Here is a 19,521-nt window from a genome sequence, read left to right on the forward strand (position 1 = left end):
TCTCCCCCCTCAAGATAAATTGGAGGGAGTAGCGTCTCCAAGCTCCACCCAACCTCCTTAGTATACCCCATTGTTTGGTCCAGAACACAGTCATTCCGACTGACCCTCCATTGTCCCTGGTCTGGGAGATACATTGCTGCAGCCCAGGGCAGCAACTCGTGGATTCCACATCCACATAGGGGCAATTCCTTGATACAACAGTTTTATAACAACTTCATAGCACCAACCCTAACTCATAAATTGTACAGACAGATTCCCCCACTCATCACATCTCCCACCTTCCCTCAGGGAGTCTCTTTACTCTGTCTTGTTCTGGAAGTCTCTCTAACTTAGGGAAAGGAGCTGGACTTGGGCTTAAATACTGTAGATGATAGACAGATCTTGCCTAATAGTGAAAGCTGCTGGCAGGAGGAATGAAAGAAGACAGAATTAAGTCAAACTGGATTTCTGGGGAGGAATATCTTTTACCTACTATGAGGGGTGTTGTAAAGCTTAGTTAAATGTTTATGAAGCACCTTTTGTTCCTGACAAGAAAGGAGCTACAAGGATGCAAAGCGTAACATTATTATTCTGGATATGTATTTGTGAGATTATAACTACTCTTCTCCCTCTGTGTTCAATACTAACAACAAACTTCAGTCCAGATGGGGTTTTCTTGAGCAGTGCATTGCATTTAAAGCAAACACTGGAAGTCATTCATTTACGCTGTGAATTTAATAATTGGAAGGTTTTTAGACAGGGCTTAATAGAAAAGGTGAGATAAGTTTAAATGTGTCATAACCTTACGTTAGATGAAAGGCAGTTAGAGTGCTTTGCATCTGATAATAGACCTGGATGAAAATTAAGCAAACATTGTTATTTACTTAACAATTAATAGCAAGAATAGAGTGTCTAATGTCTCCTTTTTGGCAGGGTTACCATAAGCATCATGATGATGAATAGCAGTAATTAAAGCTAGACTCTAAAATGTATTTCATTTACATAAATTAACATAATATGATCAAAGCTCCATTGGCCAGTGGATCCGCGTGGAAATCAGCTGTTCCGAAATCAATCTTTCTTCAATTGACCAAGCAAAACAAGAGAATTCTCATCAAGAGCATACAAGTCCCCTCTGTACAGCTCCATGACATGAAATATCAGCCTTCCCTCCATATTTAACTGTAATGTGACTGACTAACTTGGAATAATTGTTCTATAACTTGTTCTTAGTACAATCCAGTGTAGGTATGAACAGTTGTTAGTAACTTTCCTTTGCAGGAATCCATTCATACTACAATGTTTTATATTTAGATATTAACATTCTGAAGATGGTTAAGAAGAGATTTTCTAATGGCAAGATAAGGCACTTAACTCTCAATGAATTTCAACAGGAGTTGGGAGCCTAATTAAGACTTTAAAAATCTTCCTCCTAGTTGCTTTACTAATGATTCTTTTCATGGCATGCATTGCACTACACTACACACACACAATTTTAGATCTCACAGCCCACGATGGGTACATCAACACTGGAATGAAAGACCCACGGCACGGCTGCAGCTGGCCCAGGGTAGTTAACTCGGGCTCAAAATGCTCAGGCTGCAAGGCTATGAAATTGCTGTGTAGATGTTCAAGCTGGAGCCTGGGCTCTGGGACCCTTCCCCCTTTCAAAGGCCAGCCAGGAGTATTTAATTCCTGTGTAAACATACCCCATATGAGAAACTGTTATCTTGGAAATCAGGTGAACCCAAAGGCTGCAAATCTCCATACTCCCCATTTGTCACTTAGCTACATTAAAGTATTTCCCACAGGGACATATGTCCATGATTTAAAAGGATTTTATTTAGTATTCTGCTTATCTCAGTCCTTGCTTCATAAACACTTTATCTCCCATCCTAGTCTCCAGAAGGTCACTCACTACCAAAACTTATGAGCTGCAGAACTTGGCACAACCCTACAGCCTCAATAGTGTTATCTGCCCATGAGTTAAAACAGCAGATTTATGCAACATGACATTGACATTTTGTCCTGTGATGAGCCACGTAGGATACAAAACTCAAGATATACTAGCCTGGGAAAATCTTACCTTTGCAAATATCTTATTCAAACCCCATCCATCCTACTATAGATGCACCTTATTCATCTGCTGCCATTGACTAATCATCAACTGATATTTTTTATCAATATAGTTACAACTGTTTACTTTCTGGCATGTATGTTATTAATGTACTCTTGAGGGTGAAGAACTGATAGCACTGGAGTGGTCTCCATCCCTAATACACACTCCATTTCAAACTCGTTTCGGTATAGCGCACAATTCTCATGCCTAAATATAATAACTGGACCTCTAGATGGTCAACCTAGATACTTATCTGAACCACCCAAATCTTCAAATAATAGGCTAGAAATAAATTGAGCAAGAGCAGGTTCTCTCATGAAATTTGTGCTCTTCTTTCAGGTCAGGCCAAACATTTATTATGAACTATCTTGTTTTTTGTGGTATTTCAGCTTCCAATCCCAGAGGAGGGAAGCAGAGTAGTTGGCAAAACTGAAAAATACTTAAAAACCCTGGACACCCTTAAACTTCCAGATAAAAAGTTTGGTTCATTTTAGGTTTGATTGAAAGCTCAAATTAATTGTTTATCCTGATCCTATTCTCCCATCTCTAACTATAGCCTGTCTAATGTGTCATTTTTACTGCCATGTACCTGGCACAGCAGCTGCTGTATGCTGGTGTCAGGAAACCAGAAAAGTACATTCTTAGTGCATAACGCTATATAGTTCAGTAAGCGCCAAAATATTGACAGTTTGTAGGTTTGCCTGTCAAAAGTCACAGATTTCCCTGTGGAAAAGACTCATTATTTCATTTCAAACACTGTCTTAGACTTGGTGAAACAATAGCAGCACTAGTGCATCTAAGAATGTTGGGAGGATATCATGGAAACAGTGAACGTATTGCTGGAACCCAGCAAAGACAGCATATTGATTTTACTGAGCAAACCACCAGTGGACTGACCCACTTCTTATATATATGCACTACACCTAGCCAAATGTTCTCCATGGGATACAGTACATAAAGGCACCATTTATCACATCAAACAAGTTATTCAGCACATCAGTTTTCTGGTTTCAATCAGCCCTACTACATATGTTACATCTGAATACAATAGCCTGATAATGGAAATCTCACATTGTAAACCCCAACAAAGAATGGGAGAGTCCAACAAATTCTAGAAGAATCATAGAATATCAGGGTTGGAAGGGACCTCAGGAGGTCATCTAGTCCAACCCCCTGCTCAAAGCAGGACCAATCCCCAATTTTTGCCCCAGTTCCCTAAATGGCCCCCTCAAGGATTGAACTCACAACCCTGGGTTTAGCAGGCCAATGCTCAAACCACTGACCTATCCCTCCCCACCCCCAAACCCAAGAACCTATGACCCTGTGTTACATTAAGAATTGTTGATGTCTTACCTCCTTGTAATATTATTATAGTGCACGTATGGTGCTTCTGCTAAATGTAGCAGCCATTTATTTATCAACCTTTGTAGTATAAATTTAACATTTGAACATTTAATACAATACGTATGTAAGGCAGCTCACCTAGAAAAAACCTATCCCAAGTAAAGTTTTAACCCCGAAAAGGGAGAAGTGCCAGAGACTCCATGAAGTCCATTAGGGACTTCGCTATCGCTATTGATTTTACATGGAACGTGCTCAGTTTTACATGGAACGTATGGTGGTGGGCAGCAGTATAAAACCTTAAGATAGATGGATATATTCTATTAGAACTAAACTACGTTCCTATGGGTTGTCATTCTTTACATATAATTTCAGCCATGTTTGGAAGCAGAAGGTAACTAAAGAAATGGTAGCATGTTAAAGCACAATGGGGCACTGTTGGTGTTCACCAGCAAGGTCTGCACAGACCAGTAAGTGCACATGTAAGTGCGGTTTAGAAATCATACCCCTGTAGCGCTCATTCCGCATCAGGCAGACAAGCCCTAATTCATCTCTGTGGTTGGTCTCCAAATTCCCGCCAATATCTTTCACATGTTGAGGTGACCAGACTTGTACACAGTATTCTACCAACATAAAGACAGAGGGATTATTTCTCTGCTCAATGTTTACATATATGCACACCGTAATCACATGGAGTTCCTTTATTTGTGTGTATTGACTGCAAGCTTATATCGAGTTACTTGTCCAATGTAATGCCATCGATCTTTTTGGCATTACTGCTTTCAAAGCATCTTCCTCCCAGTGAGATCTTGGAAGATGTCAAAGAAAGATGACTGGCTGATAACATATGTGTTGCAAATCTTACGATATGGGACTCTCAGGATACAGCTTCAACCTTAAATTTGATTTTCTTTGTTTCTATGGATTTGTTGGCACAGTGATGTTCTTCTTTGGAATTACACTTAAAATTCAACTGTGGTAAGATTTTCTTGCTCAGCTCTGTAAAATGTTCTATTCAGCAGAAGTGGAGGAAAGAATAAACTTTCAATATTTCTTCCAAGTAACAATAACATAGCAGACAATGAAAGCCCCTCTGTAGCAAAAGCATTGGAAGAATATAGAGCAGGGGTGGTCAAACTATGGTCCGTGGGCTGCATCCAGCCCACCAGCTATTTTAATCCAGTCCTCGAGCTCCTGCTGGGGAGTGAGGTCTGGGGCTTACCCTGCTGCGGTGACCCAGCCAGGAAGCAGAGTCAGGGGCCGCTCCGCGCAGCTCCTGGAAGCAGCAACATGCCCCCCCCGCCCCGCGCTCCTACGCATAGGGGCAACCAGGGGGCTCCGCTCCGCAGCCTGCCCCCACCCCATGCGCACTCCACCTGCCCCAGCCCAGAGCCCTCTCCCGCACCCTGAACTCCTCATTTCTGGCCCCACCCCAGAGCCCGCACCCCCCAGCCAGAGCCCTCACCCCATCCCACACCTCAACCCCAATTTTGTGAGTGTTCGTGGCTCACCATACAATTTCTATACCCAGATGTGGCCCTCGGGCCAAAAAGTTTGCCCACGCCTGATATAGAGTATCTAAGATCCACAGTGCCAAAGTTACAGTATGCCTCATTCATTGAGCAGGAGTGTATTTCCTGCTACATTCATGCAACTGACGTTGTCCTAATGATGGGACTTACGACGTTCACTGAAGGATCAGTCAGCTCTGCAGCATGAGTAGGTAAACCGAACCATTGTGTGCAGTCACACAGATATAGATCCTGGATTAGCCTGTATGACCTCAGGGTCTTAGTCCCCAAAAAGAGACTTTTATGCATTTGCCTTCCCTCTGAGGATCTCCTAGTGCTTTACAGATGCTAACGGGTTAACCCTCGCCATGACATAGGAATTATCACTATTTTACAGATGGGGAAAACAGGGCACAGAAGCTCAGTGACTTGCCCAAGGCCATAAAAGGAGAACTGTGGCAAAGCTAGGAGTACAAGATGCATGTTTCTGACTGCTAGTCCTGAACTTTAACCACAAAACCATCCTTCCTCTCTGGAGTTACAGCTGACTTCGAATTTTCAGACTGCTTCTCTTTCTGGTTACGCTTTCACTGACAATTGCTGATTTTACTATAAAACAGTAAATGGGGCTCCTATAACATGTCCTGGTGTCATCTTTTACAATGTAGAAACATAACATGGCACACTTGTAAAATTTAGGGCATAAAAGTTCAATTAATTTGTTTCCAATTAACTTTGCATTTATCATACTAGCTGGCAATGATTTTAATGCAACATGGACACCACTAAATTGCAAAATAAGTTCAATGATAAATTTTGTTTTGCTTGTACGAGTCACTCCACCATTGAGTCTAATTACTGCTGATACTTTATGAGCTTCCTCAGCACAAAATAATCGCCACTTGTCTCTTTATGTGTAAGAAATAATCAGTTGTTGTTTAAGGTGTGAATTATAAATAGCAATTAAGCAAAATGGCTATGCAGACCAGGGGAGAGCAAACTACGGCCTGGATCCAGCCCGTCAGGGCTTTCAATCTGGCCTCCAGGATTGCCAGCCCCGTGGCACAGTGGGACTAAGGCAGACTCCCTGCTTGCCCTGGCCCCACGCCGCTCCTGAAAGCGGGCGGGCGGGGAGGGGCCGGGGGAGAGACAGAGGGCTCCATGTACTGCCCTCGCCTGCAGGGCCCACCCCACAGCTCCCATTGGCCAGGAATGGGGAACTGCGGCCAATGGGAGCTTCAGGGGTGGTACCCGCAGGCGAGGGCTGTGCACAGCACAGCCACCTGCCCCACCCCACCCCAGGAGCCACTGCCGGACATGCTGGATATTTCCAGGAGTGGCACGGGGCCAGGATAGGCAGGGAGCCTGCCTTAGCCCCACTGTGCGCTGCTACCACCCTGGAGCCACTCGAGGTAAGCAGCGCCGGGTGGGAGCCCACACCCCGAACCCCGCCTGCACCCTGCACCCCAATCCCCTGCCCTGAGCCCCCAACCCCCTGCCTTGAGCTCCCTGCCACACCCCTTCTGCACCCCAACCCCCTCCCCTGAGCCACCTGCCATACCCCACACCCTCCTTCACCCCAACCCCTTGCCCTGAGCCCCTTCCTGCACACCGCACCCCCTTCCACACCCCACACTCTCTCCTGCACCCCAACATTCATGGCCCTTCATACAAGTTCCCCACCCAGATGTGACTCTTGGGTCAAAAAGTTTGCCCACCCCTGACATAGACCCTCAAAAGTAAAACATGAAGCACTTCCTATTAGGAATTCAACTTAAATGACAGTTTTAATTTATAACCTGTGTTTAATATTTTAAAAACTAGTTTATAATTTGCTGTGATTTTCAATTTAGTTTCATAATCTAAAATCCTAGTTCTTTCAGGTTTAGGGATTCATTATAAATCTTTGCATGCTATGGGCATAGAAATATGAATGCCCACATCCATGCATAAACACACACAAACTTTTCTGAGTGCGTGTATGTATGTAATTTTTTTGCCCTACACGTTCATTTGGTTGGCAGTCTCCAAGACTATAAAACCAACACATCTTTATAACCACACACAGCGGAAGGCACTAGTAAAGGCCTAAGAGACCTTTTCACTAAGGACACCCTCGCATTATTTCTAAACAGGCTCTACTATGCACTAGACCTGAGCATGCAGGTAGAGTGAGACAGTGCAGTACAGTAATTACAGTTAGAATCTGACCGTCTTTTTCAGAAGCGTTTATTGTCACGAGTCAAAGGTATTTTAGAACAAAGCACAAAACGACAAAAGGAGTTCTTTAGAATATGTTGTGGAGGTCTGTCCCTAGACACCTAAAGGGTTAACCTGCTCGTCTCAGTTATTCTCCTTTTGCCTATGAATGAGCCATGTTTATAGGACTCTTTGAATCATAGAATGTCGGGGTTGGAAGCGACCTCAGGAGGACATCTAGTCCAACCCCCTGCTTGAAGCAGGACCAATCCCCAATTTTTGCCCCAGATTCGTAAATGGCCCCCTCAAGGATTGAACTCACAACCCTAGATTTAGCAGGCCAGTGCTCAAACCCTCCCCCCCAACTTTGCTGTAAAACCTTTGCTCCTGATTGCCCTTATCTAGGAGATATGCATCATCAGCTTAAGCATTTACCATCAGTGACAGTGCTGGGCCCCCAGAGAGCTGAGCAGGGAGCCAGCAGGCTGCTGGATCCAAATGAGGACTTCTACATTATCACCTCACAGGCATTATAGTTTAATGTGTAACCTCTTCCATCCTGTAGCTGAAAGTTTACCACATAGATTGGTGTTTCATCTAAATGGGTGGTGAAAGGAGGCTGACTCCTATGGCATGTCAGAGTGGGAGACTAAAGGGCCACCAGGTTTTCTTGGGCAGAAGTTCCTCTATGTGATTATCCGATGGAGACATTTACCTTGCTGACAAGATGCTAGTCAGGGGTGCCAGCATGACCACGATTCTCATTCTTGAGATTCTTTCTGGTTTGTTGCATTGCAGGAGCAGCAAACCAAAGGGGTAGTTTCAGGAAAGTAGCTGAGGGTCAGCAACATTCTGCAAGTCAAGTTGGGTGAAGGTGTCATTACCTGGTAGCCTGGTATATGGATTGTGAATAATGGACAAGGCCAGCTGCTTGTGTAGGAGAACATAGGCTAGGTTCCTAATACTATTTATCTGTTATCCACACCCTAATCTGAATCTTGGTATGTGTAAAATAGAAGAGCACAAAACAGCCTGCCCTGTGAATCCTGAGAATGAGACAAGGACAATCACATGGCTGGAATGTCTCTTTCAGACTCGTACATCAGTCCCGAGTATCTGAACTCCAAAATGGAATTTTGTGCTACGAACTTTCTAGTTGTTCATGGATATTTACAATCCGGATCAAGAAAGAGTTTTGCAAAGGGGCCTCATCTTCATGGTGGACCAAAACAAGCCCCCCAAACTCATCCACCCTGTGTCTGAATTTTGCATCTTGAGCCCAACACTAGTTAAAAACTGGGACCAAAGAGAATCCCAGCCCCAGTTAAAGAGTAGTTATGGAGACAGGGATTAGCTTTTCTCCCTGCCCCTTAACAGTACCCCTTAACTGAAGCTAAGTTTATTAGAGCATAAGCTTTCATGGACTATAGCCCACTTCATCGGACGCATAGAATGGAACATATAGAAAGAAGATTTTATATATATATATACATACACACACACACATACACATACAGATAAGTTGGAAGTTGCCATACAAACTGTGAGAGGCTAATTAGTTAAGGTTTCAGAGTAACAGCCGTGTTAGTCTGTATTCGCAAAAAGAAAAGGAGTACTTGTGGCACCTTAGAGACTAACCAATTTATTTGAGCATAAGCTTTCGTGAGCTACAGCTCACTTCGTTAGTCTCTAAGGTGCCACAAGTACTCCTTTTCTTTTTGTAATTAGTTAAGATGAGCTATTATCAGCAGGAGAAAAAAAAACTTTTCCAGTGATAATCAAGATGGCCCATTTAAACAGTTGACAAGAAGGTGTGAGGATACTTAATTTAGGGAAATAGATTCAATATGTGTAATGACCCAGCCACTCCCAGTCTCTATTCAAACCCAAGTTAATGGTATCTAGTTTGTCTCAAGCGCAGCAGTTTCTCGTTGGAGTCTGTTTTAGAAGCTTTTCTGTTGCAAAATTGCCACCCTTAAATCTTTTACTGAATGGCCAGAGAGGTTGAAGTGTTCTTCTACCGGTTTTTGAATGTTATGTTTCTTGATGTCAGATTTGTGTCCATTTATTCTTTTCTGTAGAGATTGTCCATTTTGGCCAATGTACATGGCAGAGGAGCATTGCTGGCACACGATGGCATATACCACATTGGCAGATGTGCAGGTGAACAAGCCCCTGCTCTAATAAATTTGTTAGTCTCTAAGGTGCCACAAATACTCATGTTCTTTTTGCGGATACAGACTAACACTCTGAAACCTGAAGCTAAGTTGGAACCATTCTTCTGTGCATTCTATAGGAGGGAATACTTCCAGAAATGAGAGTCTGAACAGAATTATTCTGTAATTTTCCCAAGGGATCTTTTCCTTTACAGTATGAACAGGACAAAGTATCCTGATAAAAGATGGCTTAATAGTTGTAACTATTGAAATAAAACAGATTAGATTTTCATTTTAAAGTGATCACTCACTAAATTGTATCTGTGTTTCTCTGTTGCATTCATAATGCTAACCCTAAAACTGGATTGTTTCTGATGCACATACACACAGGTTTTTCCACTTCCAAAATACCATAATCAAAGGAGGACAGCACAAGCTCACCTTGACCCAGAAAATAAAACACTTCCATTTGGGGACTCAGCACAACATCAGGAGTATTAAAATATAGCCTCCCTTAATCTAAAGATGGTTTCCTTTCATTATAAAAGAAAAGGAAATTTGCAGCTGCAGCAGGTGGTCCAGCATCAGCAAAATTCTGCCTTGCTGTGCAGTTTATGGGAAGGATGTCAGAGCCAAAGGAAAGCAACATGCTGTGTTAATGGCCTGATCCTGCAAGGTGCTGTGCACCCTCAACTCCTATTGGGAGATTTGGGTGCTCACCATCTTCTGGAAACACTGAACACCTTGTAGGATTGGGCCGTAATGGCCTAGATTCAGAATGCATCCGATGAAGTGAGCTGTAGCTCACGAAAGCTTATGCTCAAATAAATGTGTTAGTCTGTAAGGTGCCATAAAAGTCCTCCTTTTCTTTTGGAGAATGAACTCTGTTTCTCTTATTCCTCTAAAGGAAGCAATAGCGTTTCCTGTACCCAGTGCAGCAAGGGAGGATAAAATGGCAACATTAACGTGCAATGAAGGGATATCAAATGTATGCATGGCTTCAATCGATTCACTATGAATCAGTGAACACATTCAGAAAACCCAGCTATCATTCTAATAACCAGTTTTCTGATGAAGGTTTCCAAGACGGTGATGGGTCTGTGTCTGTCTGTCTGTCTCCAAAGAGGAAATCTGCAATGCCTCGTCTGCATTTATTAAATAAAAAAATATATTTTCTGGATGCAATGTTAAAGCTTCACAATTTAAATCACAGGGTCAGGAAAAGCCAAACTTACAAGATCACTGAAAAAATAATGTTGCTGAAATCTCAGCTGTACGCTGAAAGGCATCTTTAAGCGAAGTGCTCAAGATCTTCGGCACACACATCATCTGAACGACAAAACCGTGTCCCGTAACACCACACTGGGTTGTGGGCTCAGTACTAACTCCTGGGTCAAACAGATGAGGGTTTCATACTTTTCCATAGTGTGGACCACTTCTTAGTGGGGACACCTACCCTCCATCAGCAGTGAAACAACCTGTCTGTGGCTCCCACAGCAATTGGTTACATGGAAAAGCAATACTAGGAAAGGTGGGCATCTGACTACCATTTGTGCCATTGAAAGTCTCCCCCTGTATGTTTAGCTGTAGCAGCTAGAAACAAACCAGGGGAAGCCGCAGTATGTGATCTGCTCCACAGATGGGCTATAGATGACAGTTTGGAACCTACCAATCTGGGGTTTTCTTGAAGGTCTCCCAACCACGTGCTAATTAACACCGACCTTGCTTAACTCACAAGGAGGATCTCATTACTCAGAACGGTTCTCCAGCTCAGAAATTAACATTAGCAAAACTACCGAATGGGAAGGCATAATTTGGGTAAGTGACCATCATTTGCCAAGCTAGTCTAACTTGACTTCTTGTTCCATCAAAGAACCACTTTCCTGACAGGACATGCCATGCCCTAGAACACACACTGTCCAGTCCTGCACTCATTTGCAAGCATGATGCAGTTGTGCAAAAAGACAGCAAATTCAAGCCCTCTGTTATTGCTGACAGTGGTTAATCTTGGGGACTTTTATACTCATGGGAGGGGAAGCTTTCTAACTATGGCACCAGACATTCATACAATAATATATGTGTTCATATAACATTTGATAACTCCAGGACTAGAAATAAATATAGCAACTGTGTGAAACATCGAAGACTCAGGAAGAACGATAAAGGGTGAAACAAGAGGATATACTATAATGGTAATGGGGAGAAATTAAGTATCTACTGATAGTGAGTCCTATTTGCTAGAAGAGTCTCTCACCAGAACCCCTGGAAGCTCCATTTTATGGAATATTTAAAAGTAGACTGGATCAGGCACCGGAAATATGCTGGAAGAAATACACTTGTACTGGCAGGGCACGTGCTAGATAAGCCAAAAGATCCTTTCCATCTCTCCTTTTATGTGATTCTATTAACTTTATGACATGACTCGCACCAGCTATGCAGGAGCAAATCAATGGGTAACAAGTTTGTAGAGAGACACTGGCTCAATTCAAAAAACTTGTTAGCAGTGAAATCCTCCTTCAGAACATTACAATGTAATTGAACTTCCCTGCAATTAAACTGGTCATAACAAGTCCCTGAAGGCATAAAAATTCATCTCCTGGCATTTTCACCAACTCAATTTGCTTTAGAGAGCATATCTCAGTACACGCACACAGATAGGGAGGCAGCCAGAGGTACCTCTTCCTGGAGTGGCCTCACTTTCATTGTGACATTTCTCTCTAATCAAAGTCTCAGACGGAAGAAAAGACCACAACAAATCATACATACAGGCAACATGAAAAAGAACAGTTACATTACAGTGATGGTGCTTCTTTGGGATTGTTTGTCATGTGGGTCCCACTGATGGTGTGCATGGTTAGGTGTAGGCAGGTGCTGAGTACCAGGGCGATGTCTGCCAGGGAAATACTGGGTATTTGTGAGGAGTGTGTCCAGGTGCTCTGTGAGGGTAATTTTCAAGGTGGGCTCTAGCTTGAATTCCTGGCAACCAAAGGGAGATTTCCCCTCACAGAACACTCACACGTGCTTCTCACAAATACCCAGTATCACCTTCATACTCAGGCCCTACCCAAATTCCTAGATAAGGAATGCCGGGGTGGGGAGGTCAAAAGATTTCCATCTCACATGCATGAACCACCACCACAAGTGGAATCCACAGAGACAGGCTCGAAAAACCCAGCCAGACTCCAATACAGTTATAAGAACCACAGCACACTACACAGCACAAATCCCAGACAACAATAAAATTAACAAGCTCAGTTATAAACATAGCAAAGCAGCTGTGCCCTTCCTGCTCTGTGAACTTGAGACAAATATTCATGCTTAGTGATTCTCCAAGAGAGCTCATAAGGTCTGGTTTGGATAAGGATCTGGAAGTTTAGGTGTTTATTCAAATTTTCCCCTGAACCTTTTTAGTCTAGAAATCTGGCTCTAGTTTCACAAGCCAGACCTCCAGTCACATCTTTCATTATTTGTTTTGTTGGAACTATTACCCTGTCCTGATCTACACAGAGGGTAAATGGAACGCCTGTGCACCACTTAAGTCTCCCATACGCCTGATTTTGAGGCTTATGTGAGTCAGGACCTTGTACTAGCCCTCTGTACAGGGGGAATTTGACCCAGGGTGCTTTAGCAATTCTGATGCTGACCCCAGATAAAACTAGGAAGAGCACCAACTAAAACAAACAAACAAACGAACAATCAAACACATTTTTTTAAAAGTCTCAAAAAATGTTAATTGGTTTGAGTTCTGGGAAAGCTTCTAAAGGATTTTATTTTCAGTCTGAACCAGTTTGTAAGACTAATATGTTTAGAAACTGCAGGATAGTGTTGTTTTTTAAAATCTACCTAGAAAACAGCTTAGAGCTGAGAGAATATTTTATGAATAATTCATTGATGAGTTTTGCTTTTCTCTCAGTTCAAAAATTTTCTGCAAGGAGCTCATGTTATTCTTAATTTCATTCATTATTCACCAAATCATTTCTGTGAAGAGCTCCTTCTTGGTATGTTGTGTTTGCTCATCAGCCGTTCCAATAATTGATACCCAAATTATGAATTGTTTTGACTGGACACCCTGGGAAGAGAAACATAGCATGTGACCTGATCAAATGAACAAAACTCTTAGGACTCAAGTTTCTGGTGTGAATATTTGCAGACAGGAGAAAGGATGGTCTTCTGTTTAATGTGCTGGTCTGTGACTCGGGACACTGGGTTCATTTCCTAGTATGATCCCGAGCAGCTCAATTAATCACTATGTGCCTCAGTTCCTCACCTGTAAAACGTTTCCTTACATCACAAGGTGTTGGGAGGATAAATCGAGAAATATGCATTCAGATATGTAACAAGAGCAGTGCTTAATTTGTGCCAGGGCTCAGCCCTGGCACCTCTAAGCTTGGCATTCGATAGCCCAGCACCTCTGGGCTTGCCGCGTCACTTATGAACATAAAACTGTTGCTTGAGCCCCAACACCTATTTGACTGAGCACCAGCACCTCTTTCATTACAAATTAAGCACTGAACGAGAGCCATGAGTATATAGATAAAATGAATTACTTTGAAATTGCTTTCCATGAGAACTTTAACATTCACCTAGAACTTGTATTTCAGCACACATTCCTGCTGGTAAATTTGCTTGCTTGAACATTTGCAGGAGAAAATATAAAAGAGATGCGTGCACAGAGTTGAAGCAAATTAATTAGAACATTTTATTAAAATTTTGCTGAATTTTTTCCCATTATTCACCTTGCTCTATGAGCTACCAATTGTTAGGATATAGATATTCAGGCCTGTCTGTAAAGGCCTATACTCTAAGAATTTAGGTGTATTCTTATCACTTGGCTAGTGATAGAGGTATAAAAGAAAGAATCAAAACCACTGTCTGCCAGTGTAAGGGCCTTCTCTTACTGTGACAGTTTGTGGCCCTGTGCTTAGGCTCAGGCCTTTGGCTAAGCAGCAGAGGCAGCCATAAGCTGGGAAGCGAACGGTCACATCCTCACATTCCAAACTAGTCACATTGAAATAAGGTGCTATTGGACTGTTAGGCACTATCAGGACAGGATTGTATTCCTATCACCTCCAGAGAAAGGGAAGTGCCTAGAAAATGTAAAAGGAAACTTAGTTTGATAGCATCCTGTCTGGCAAGAACTCACTTATCAATAGCTGGGATGTGAAATCCTCACTTCTGTATTGTTTTGTCATTATAGTTCCCACTTTGCTGTCGTTTGTCTGTATAATCTCTGTCTGGTTCTGTGATTGTTCCTGTCTGCTGTATAATTAATTTTGCTGGGTGTAAACTAATTGAGGTGGTAGGATATAATTGGTTACATAATCATGTTACAATATGTTAGGATTGGTTAGTTAAATTTCAGGAAAATGATTGGTTAAGGTATAGCTAAGCAGAACTCAAGTTTTACTATATAATCTGTAGTCAATGAGGAAGTGACTGGGTGTGGGTGTGGGTGAGCATGTGGGTGTGGGTGGGCATGTGGGTGTGTGAGATGGGAACAGGGAATGGGGGTAAGAACATTGGAATCATGTTTTGCTAAAGGGGGAGATGGGGACAGGGAATGGGGGTAAGAAAATTGGAATCATGTTTTGCTAAAGGGGGAAATGGGAGAAGGGAATGGGAGTAAGGAAGTTGGAATCATGTTTGGCTAAGGGTAGGAATGGGAAAAGGGACACAGGTGTAAGGCTCTGTGGTGTCAGAGCTGGGAAGGAGGATACTAAGGAAGGAAACTGGAATCATGCTTGCTGGAAGTTCACCCCAATAAACATCGAATTGTTTGCACCTTTGGACTTCGGGTATTGTTGCTCTCTGTTCATGCGAGAAGGACCAGGGAAGTAAGTGGGTGAAGGACTAAGCCCTCTAACACCAATATTAATATAAAAAATCTTGTAAATGCTAGCAACATGTCTGGCTGTAAGGTTATGTCTTCATTTTAACATAAATATATCAAATAAATGTCTTTGCTTTCATGACTTTTATTTAGTAGCCAGAGCAAAGAAAAGACAATGCTGAGTAACACACTGATGCTCCCTGACCCTATTCCAATTCCTAAAATGTCCTATTGTTACCAAATCTATAACATTACATGATTCAAGGTTTCCTCTAACTCTAAAGATAAATGTAAGGAAGATTTCGATTTGGATTGTTAAGAGGAGGATTGGAATTCAGTCTGTGAACAGGTCAGGATGCTTTATTAAAAAAAAGTAGAACATCTTTACTTTGCTCGACTTTCAGCATACTGAATAACTTCTCATAGGAGAAAAGGCAGACTATTTATCTCTCTGGAATTTAGGTAATAAATTTACAATTGACAGATGACACTAAACTGGGAGGAGTGGTAGATAAATTGGAGGGTAGGATAGGATACAGAGGTACCTAGACAAATTAGAGGATTGGGCCAAAAGAAATCTGATGAGGTTCAACAACGACAAGGGCAGAGTCCTGCACTTAGGTCGGAAGAATCCCATGCACTGCTACAGATTAGGGACCGAGTGGCTAGGCAGCAGTTCTGCAGAAAAGGACCTAGGGGTTACAGTGGATGAGAAGCTGGATATGAGTCAACAGTGTGCCCTTGTTGCCCAGAAAACGGCATTTTGGGCTGTATAAGCAGGAGCATTGCCAGCAGATCGAGGGACGTGATCATTCCCCTCTATTTGGCGTTGTTGAGGCCTCATCTGGAGTACTGTGTCCAGTTTTGGGCCCCATGCTACAAGAAGGATGTGGAAAAATTGGAAAGAGTCCAGCGGAGGGCAACAAAAATGATTAGGGGCTGGAACACATGACTTATGAGGAGAGGCTGAAGGAACTGGGATTATTTAGTCTGAGGAAGAGAAGAATGAGGGGGGATTTGATAGTTGCTTTCAACTACCTGAAAGGGAGTACCAAAGAGGATGGATCTAGACTGTTCTCAGTGGTACCAGATGACAGAACAAGGAGTAATGGTCTCAAGTTGCAGTGGGGGAGGTTTAGGTTGGATAGTAGGAAACACTTTTTCACTAGGAGGGTTGTGAAGCACTGGAATGCATTACCTAGGGAGGTGGTGGAATCTTCTTCCTTAGAGGTTTTTAAGGTCAGGCTTGACAAAGCCCTGGCTGGGATGATTTAGTTGGGGATTGGTCCCGCTTTGAGCAGGGGGTTGGACTAGATGACCTCCTGAGGTCCCTTCGAGCCCTGATATTTTATGATTCTATTAATTCAAATGGGGAAGTTTGTAACTGTAGAAGGATTAATACATTTTAAAAATAATAGTCATTTCTGGTTTATTAGAAGGAAGACAAGAGAAATTATTTAAAGGGAAAACCACATCTCTAGATAGTTCTCTATTGCACAGTAAAGTGCTAGATAAATGACCAACTTCTGTATGTATGTGTTTCTCTGAGACTTATACTATATAGATTAGGTTTTCCAGATATTTATAAATAAAATTTAGCATCCTTTAAGATTAGGTACACTTTTTAATAATCTATTATTTATTAATTGCTCTGTCGAAGTATATTGTGGGACACAATTTATACAAAATGGAGCCCCATTTGCATATACAAAAATGTATATTTCTGTGGCCATCAGCTTTTATGGTTAATTCAATTTTGGCAATTCATGCACAATGGTACTTATTCCCCAAGCCATTCTCATCAGTCTTTTAACACAAAGCCCTCTGGCTTCTATTGCATTAGACAGAGGACATAAATGGCCACACTTCTGAAAGCAATACTGGCTTCTAATTTTGCAGTAGTTATTAACTGAAAGATCAAAGAATGGAATTTCAGGTGAGGTTTTCAGAGCACCCAGAGTTGGTGCAACTCTGCTCCCAACAAAGCCAACGGGACTTCAAGTAGTGACGTTGATGAAATGAGAGCTAGGCCAAGGCTAGCCCTTTTGAAAATCCCACTACAGACGTCTAATTACCTGCTCCTTGGGTGCGACTGCAGCGTTTTATGTTCTGCTGGAAAAACAAAGTAACTCATAGTCCAGTTGAGACCATTCAGATATTTCCAGAAAGATTGCTGAGAAGGTACAACTCTTTGCAACAAAATGTTTATGCCATCATTTACTTCATGTGTAATTTTCACCTTGATTTCGTAAACTGTCCTAGGGCTTTCAAGATTTACAAGATGTTAACAGGCAATGGCCGCTCTGAACATGTTATTACAATGCTCCTGTTACTTTAAATCAGATGGCGAGAGACAACCATCTTGCTAAGTGGGGCTGAGACCTCACCAATCAGTTGCTCCACTGACATCAAGCATGCATTGCAGTTGATGCATCAAATTTAATCTTTTCATTATTCAGGCAGTCTTCTGAGCGAGAGTTTAGGATGGTGGTGATAAAATGATGTGCTTGAATGGAGCAGAAGGAAGAAATCCACCGGGAGAAGTTTAATGGACTTCTGTCTGCGACACTGTAAAGAGTTCTGCCTTTGAGATGCTAACAGATAATTTTTCACATGCTGCAGAATTCAAGACTGTTTCTAAACTAGGGTTTAGAAACAACTCCAGTCATCAGCTTTTACAATATAGCTTGCAGCATTGGCAATACGTAAGCCTATATATATATAGCCATTTGATGACACAAGCTGATAATTTATTTTCCATTTTAAAACCCTGATATCTAAACTGCTGATGCTTTGGCCACTAAGGGCTTTTTAGAATAAAAATGAATGGTTTTTATAAACTCATTTGTTTTCTATATTCGTGTGATGCCAAATGCCTTCTAGATATTGGTAGGAGGTAGACACTTTATATAAAGACAATCATTAGCTAATGTATAAGACAGATCTTTCTAAAACAGAGCAGATAACCCAGTGAAGGTATTTTATACTGATAGATTATTTTTAGGCAACATTTTCATAATTTGCATGCATCATCAGGCTTACAATTTTATCCCATGGGCGTTTAAGATTTGCCTCTCAAACTCCTTATCTACGGTAACAGTAACACAATGGCACTTGTTTCCTACAAGGCCATCTCAAAACACACTGTTCACTCTGATGACAAAGTCCCTGGTGTTGTTACTTTGATAATGTTTCTGCTACTATCCTATTTACCCTTAGTGAAAATGACTACAAGAAAAGTATTAACCATGCCTACTTTAGACCCATGAGCTTGGAGAAAACTTATCTAGCCACACTCTCGTGCATAGCATAAGCTACAATATAACAACAACGACTCACCCGCTTGGTGTAGTCCATGGCTTTCAGAATGGAGAGGTTAAGGGTCTCCAGCGAAGCCAAAACATCTTCATAGTCTCCCATATGATCAGCAAAATAATCTGGAGAACCAATGGAGGACATAAAGGGAAGATTCTAGGTTAACTTAATGTTCCAGTTCTGTTCAATGTTGCAAGAGCCTTTTTGGTGAAGATTTTAATTACATTTTAAAATATATATTTCTACTATGCTTTGCTTTGAGAACCCTGAGCTAAATTCACAATAAACAGGTGGGTTGTGGAATGTCCTGTGTAGTCCAGGCCCATTGTGAAGAGAGGCACAAGCCAAAGAAATTACCATTGAAAATAGCTATTAACTTGGTGGTAGTTTTAAAGTTCTTTCATGTCTATTTCCACACTTTACCAAAATGCCAGTTTTTTTCTGAATTATTGCCAACACCAGAGAGTACTGGAAGTGTCGTAGAAATCCAGTCTGTCCCCTACTCTCCTTACCCCTGCCATGAGATTCCTAGCTTCCTCACCACAAAAAAGGTTCAAAGGAGGTCAGAATATGGGCCAGATCCTCAGCTGGTATAAACTGGCATGATTCCATTCAGGTCAATGGCTCTACATCAATTCATAACAGCTGCGGTTCTGACCCTATGTCACCCATTGCATTCTAACTGGAACAGAATCTGTGAATAGAATCACTGCTTGTGAAGATTTCTGACAGCATTTCAGCATCTTCAGTTGTTTCAGCATATTATGCCATGCAAGGAAGTGAGTGTGCCAACGTGGCTATGGGCAAACAAACTACGGGTCTGTTTTTGTGTCAAAGGCGCACTCTGCTCCATGCTGAGGGAGTCTGAGGTTTGCCTCATCAGGGCAACAAAGGTCCAAACCCCCATTGCTTTACAATGTGCAAAGTATGATTGACACCTGGTAGCACTATTTGTCACCCATCCTATGAGATGTAAATGACTACACAAGGTGTAAGGTCATGGACAGTTTCAGCCCTTAGCTCTCAACATTATCACCCTTGAGAAATTCCATAGAAAGAAAGGTATTCATA

General features: G+C 42.0%; 1 protein-coding gene across 1 annotated transcript in view; it reads right to left on the reverse strand.

Annotated features, from left to right (window-relative positions):
• NECAB2 (N-terminal EF-hand calcium binding protein 2) overlaps positions 1-19,521 on the reverse strand; it is a 374,877-nt gene that overhangs the window by 139,417 nt on the left and 215,939 nt on the right. Inside the window, exon 5 of the mRNA XM_077831510.1 lies at positions 18,475-18,572. Coding sequence (XP_077687636.1) covers positions 18,475-18,572 — 98 coding nt within the window. The remainder of the gene's footprint in view (positions 1-18,474; positions 18,573-19,521) is intronic.

Source organism: Eretmochelys imbricata, chromosome 12, assembly GCF_965152235.1.
Source record: "Eretmochelys imbricata isolate rEreImb1 chromosome 12, rEreImb1.hap1, whole genome shotgun sequence".
NCBI classification, from domain to species: Eukaryota; Metazoa; Chordata; order Testudines; family Cheloniidae; genus Eretmochelys; species Eretmochelys imbricata.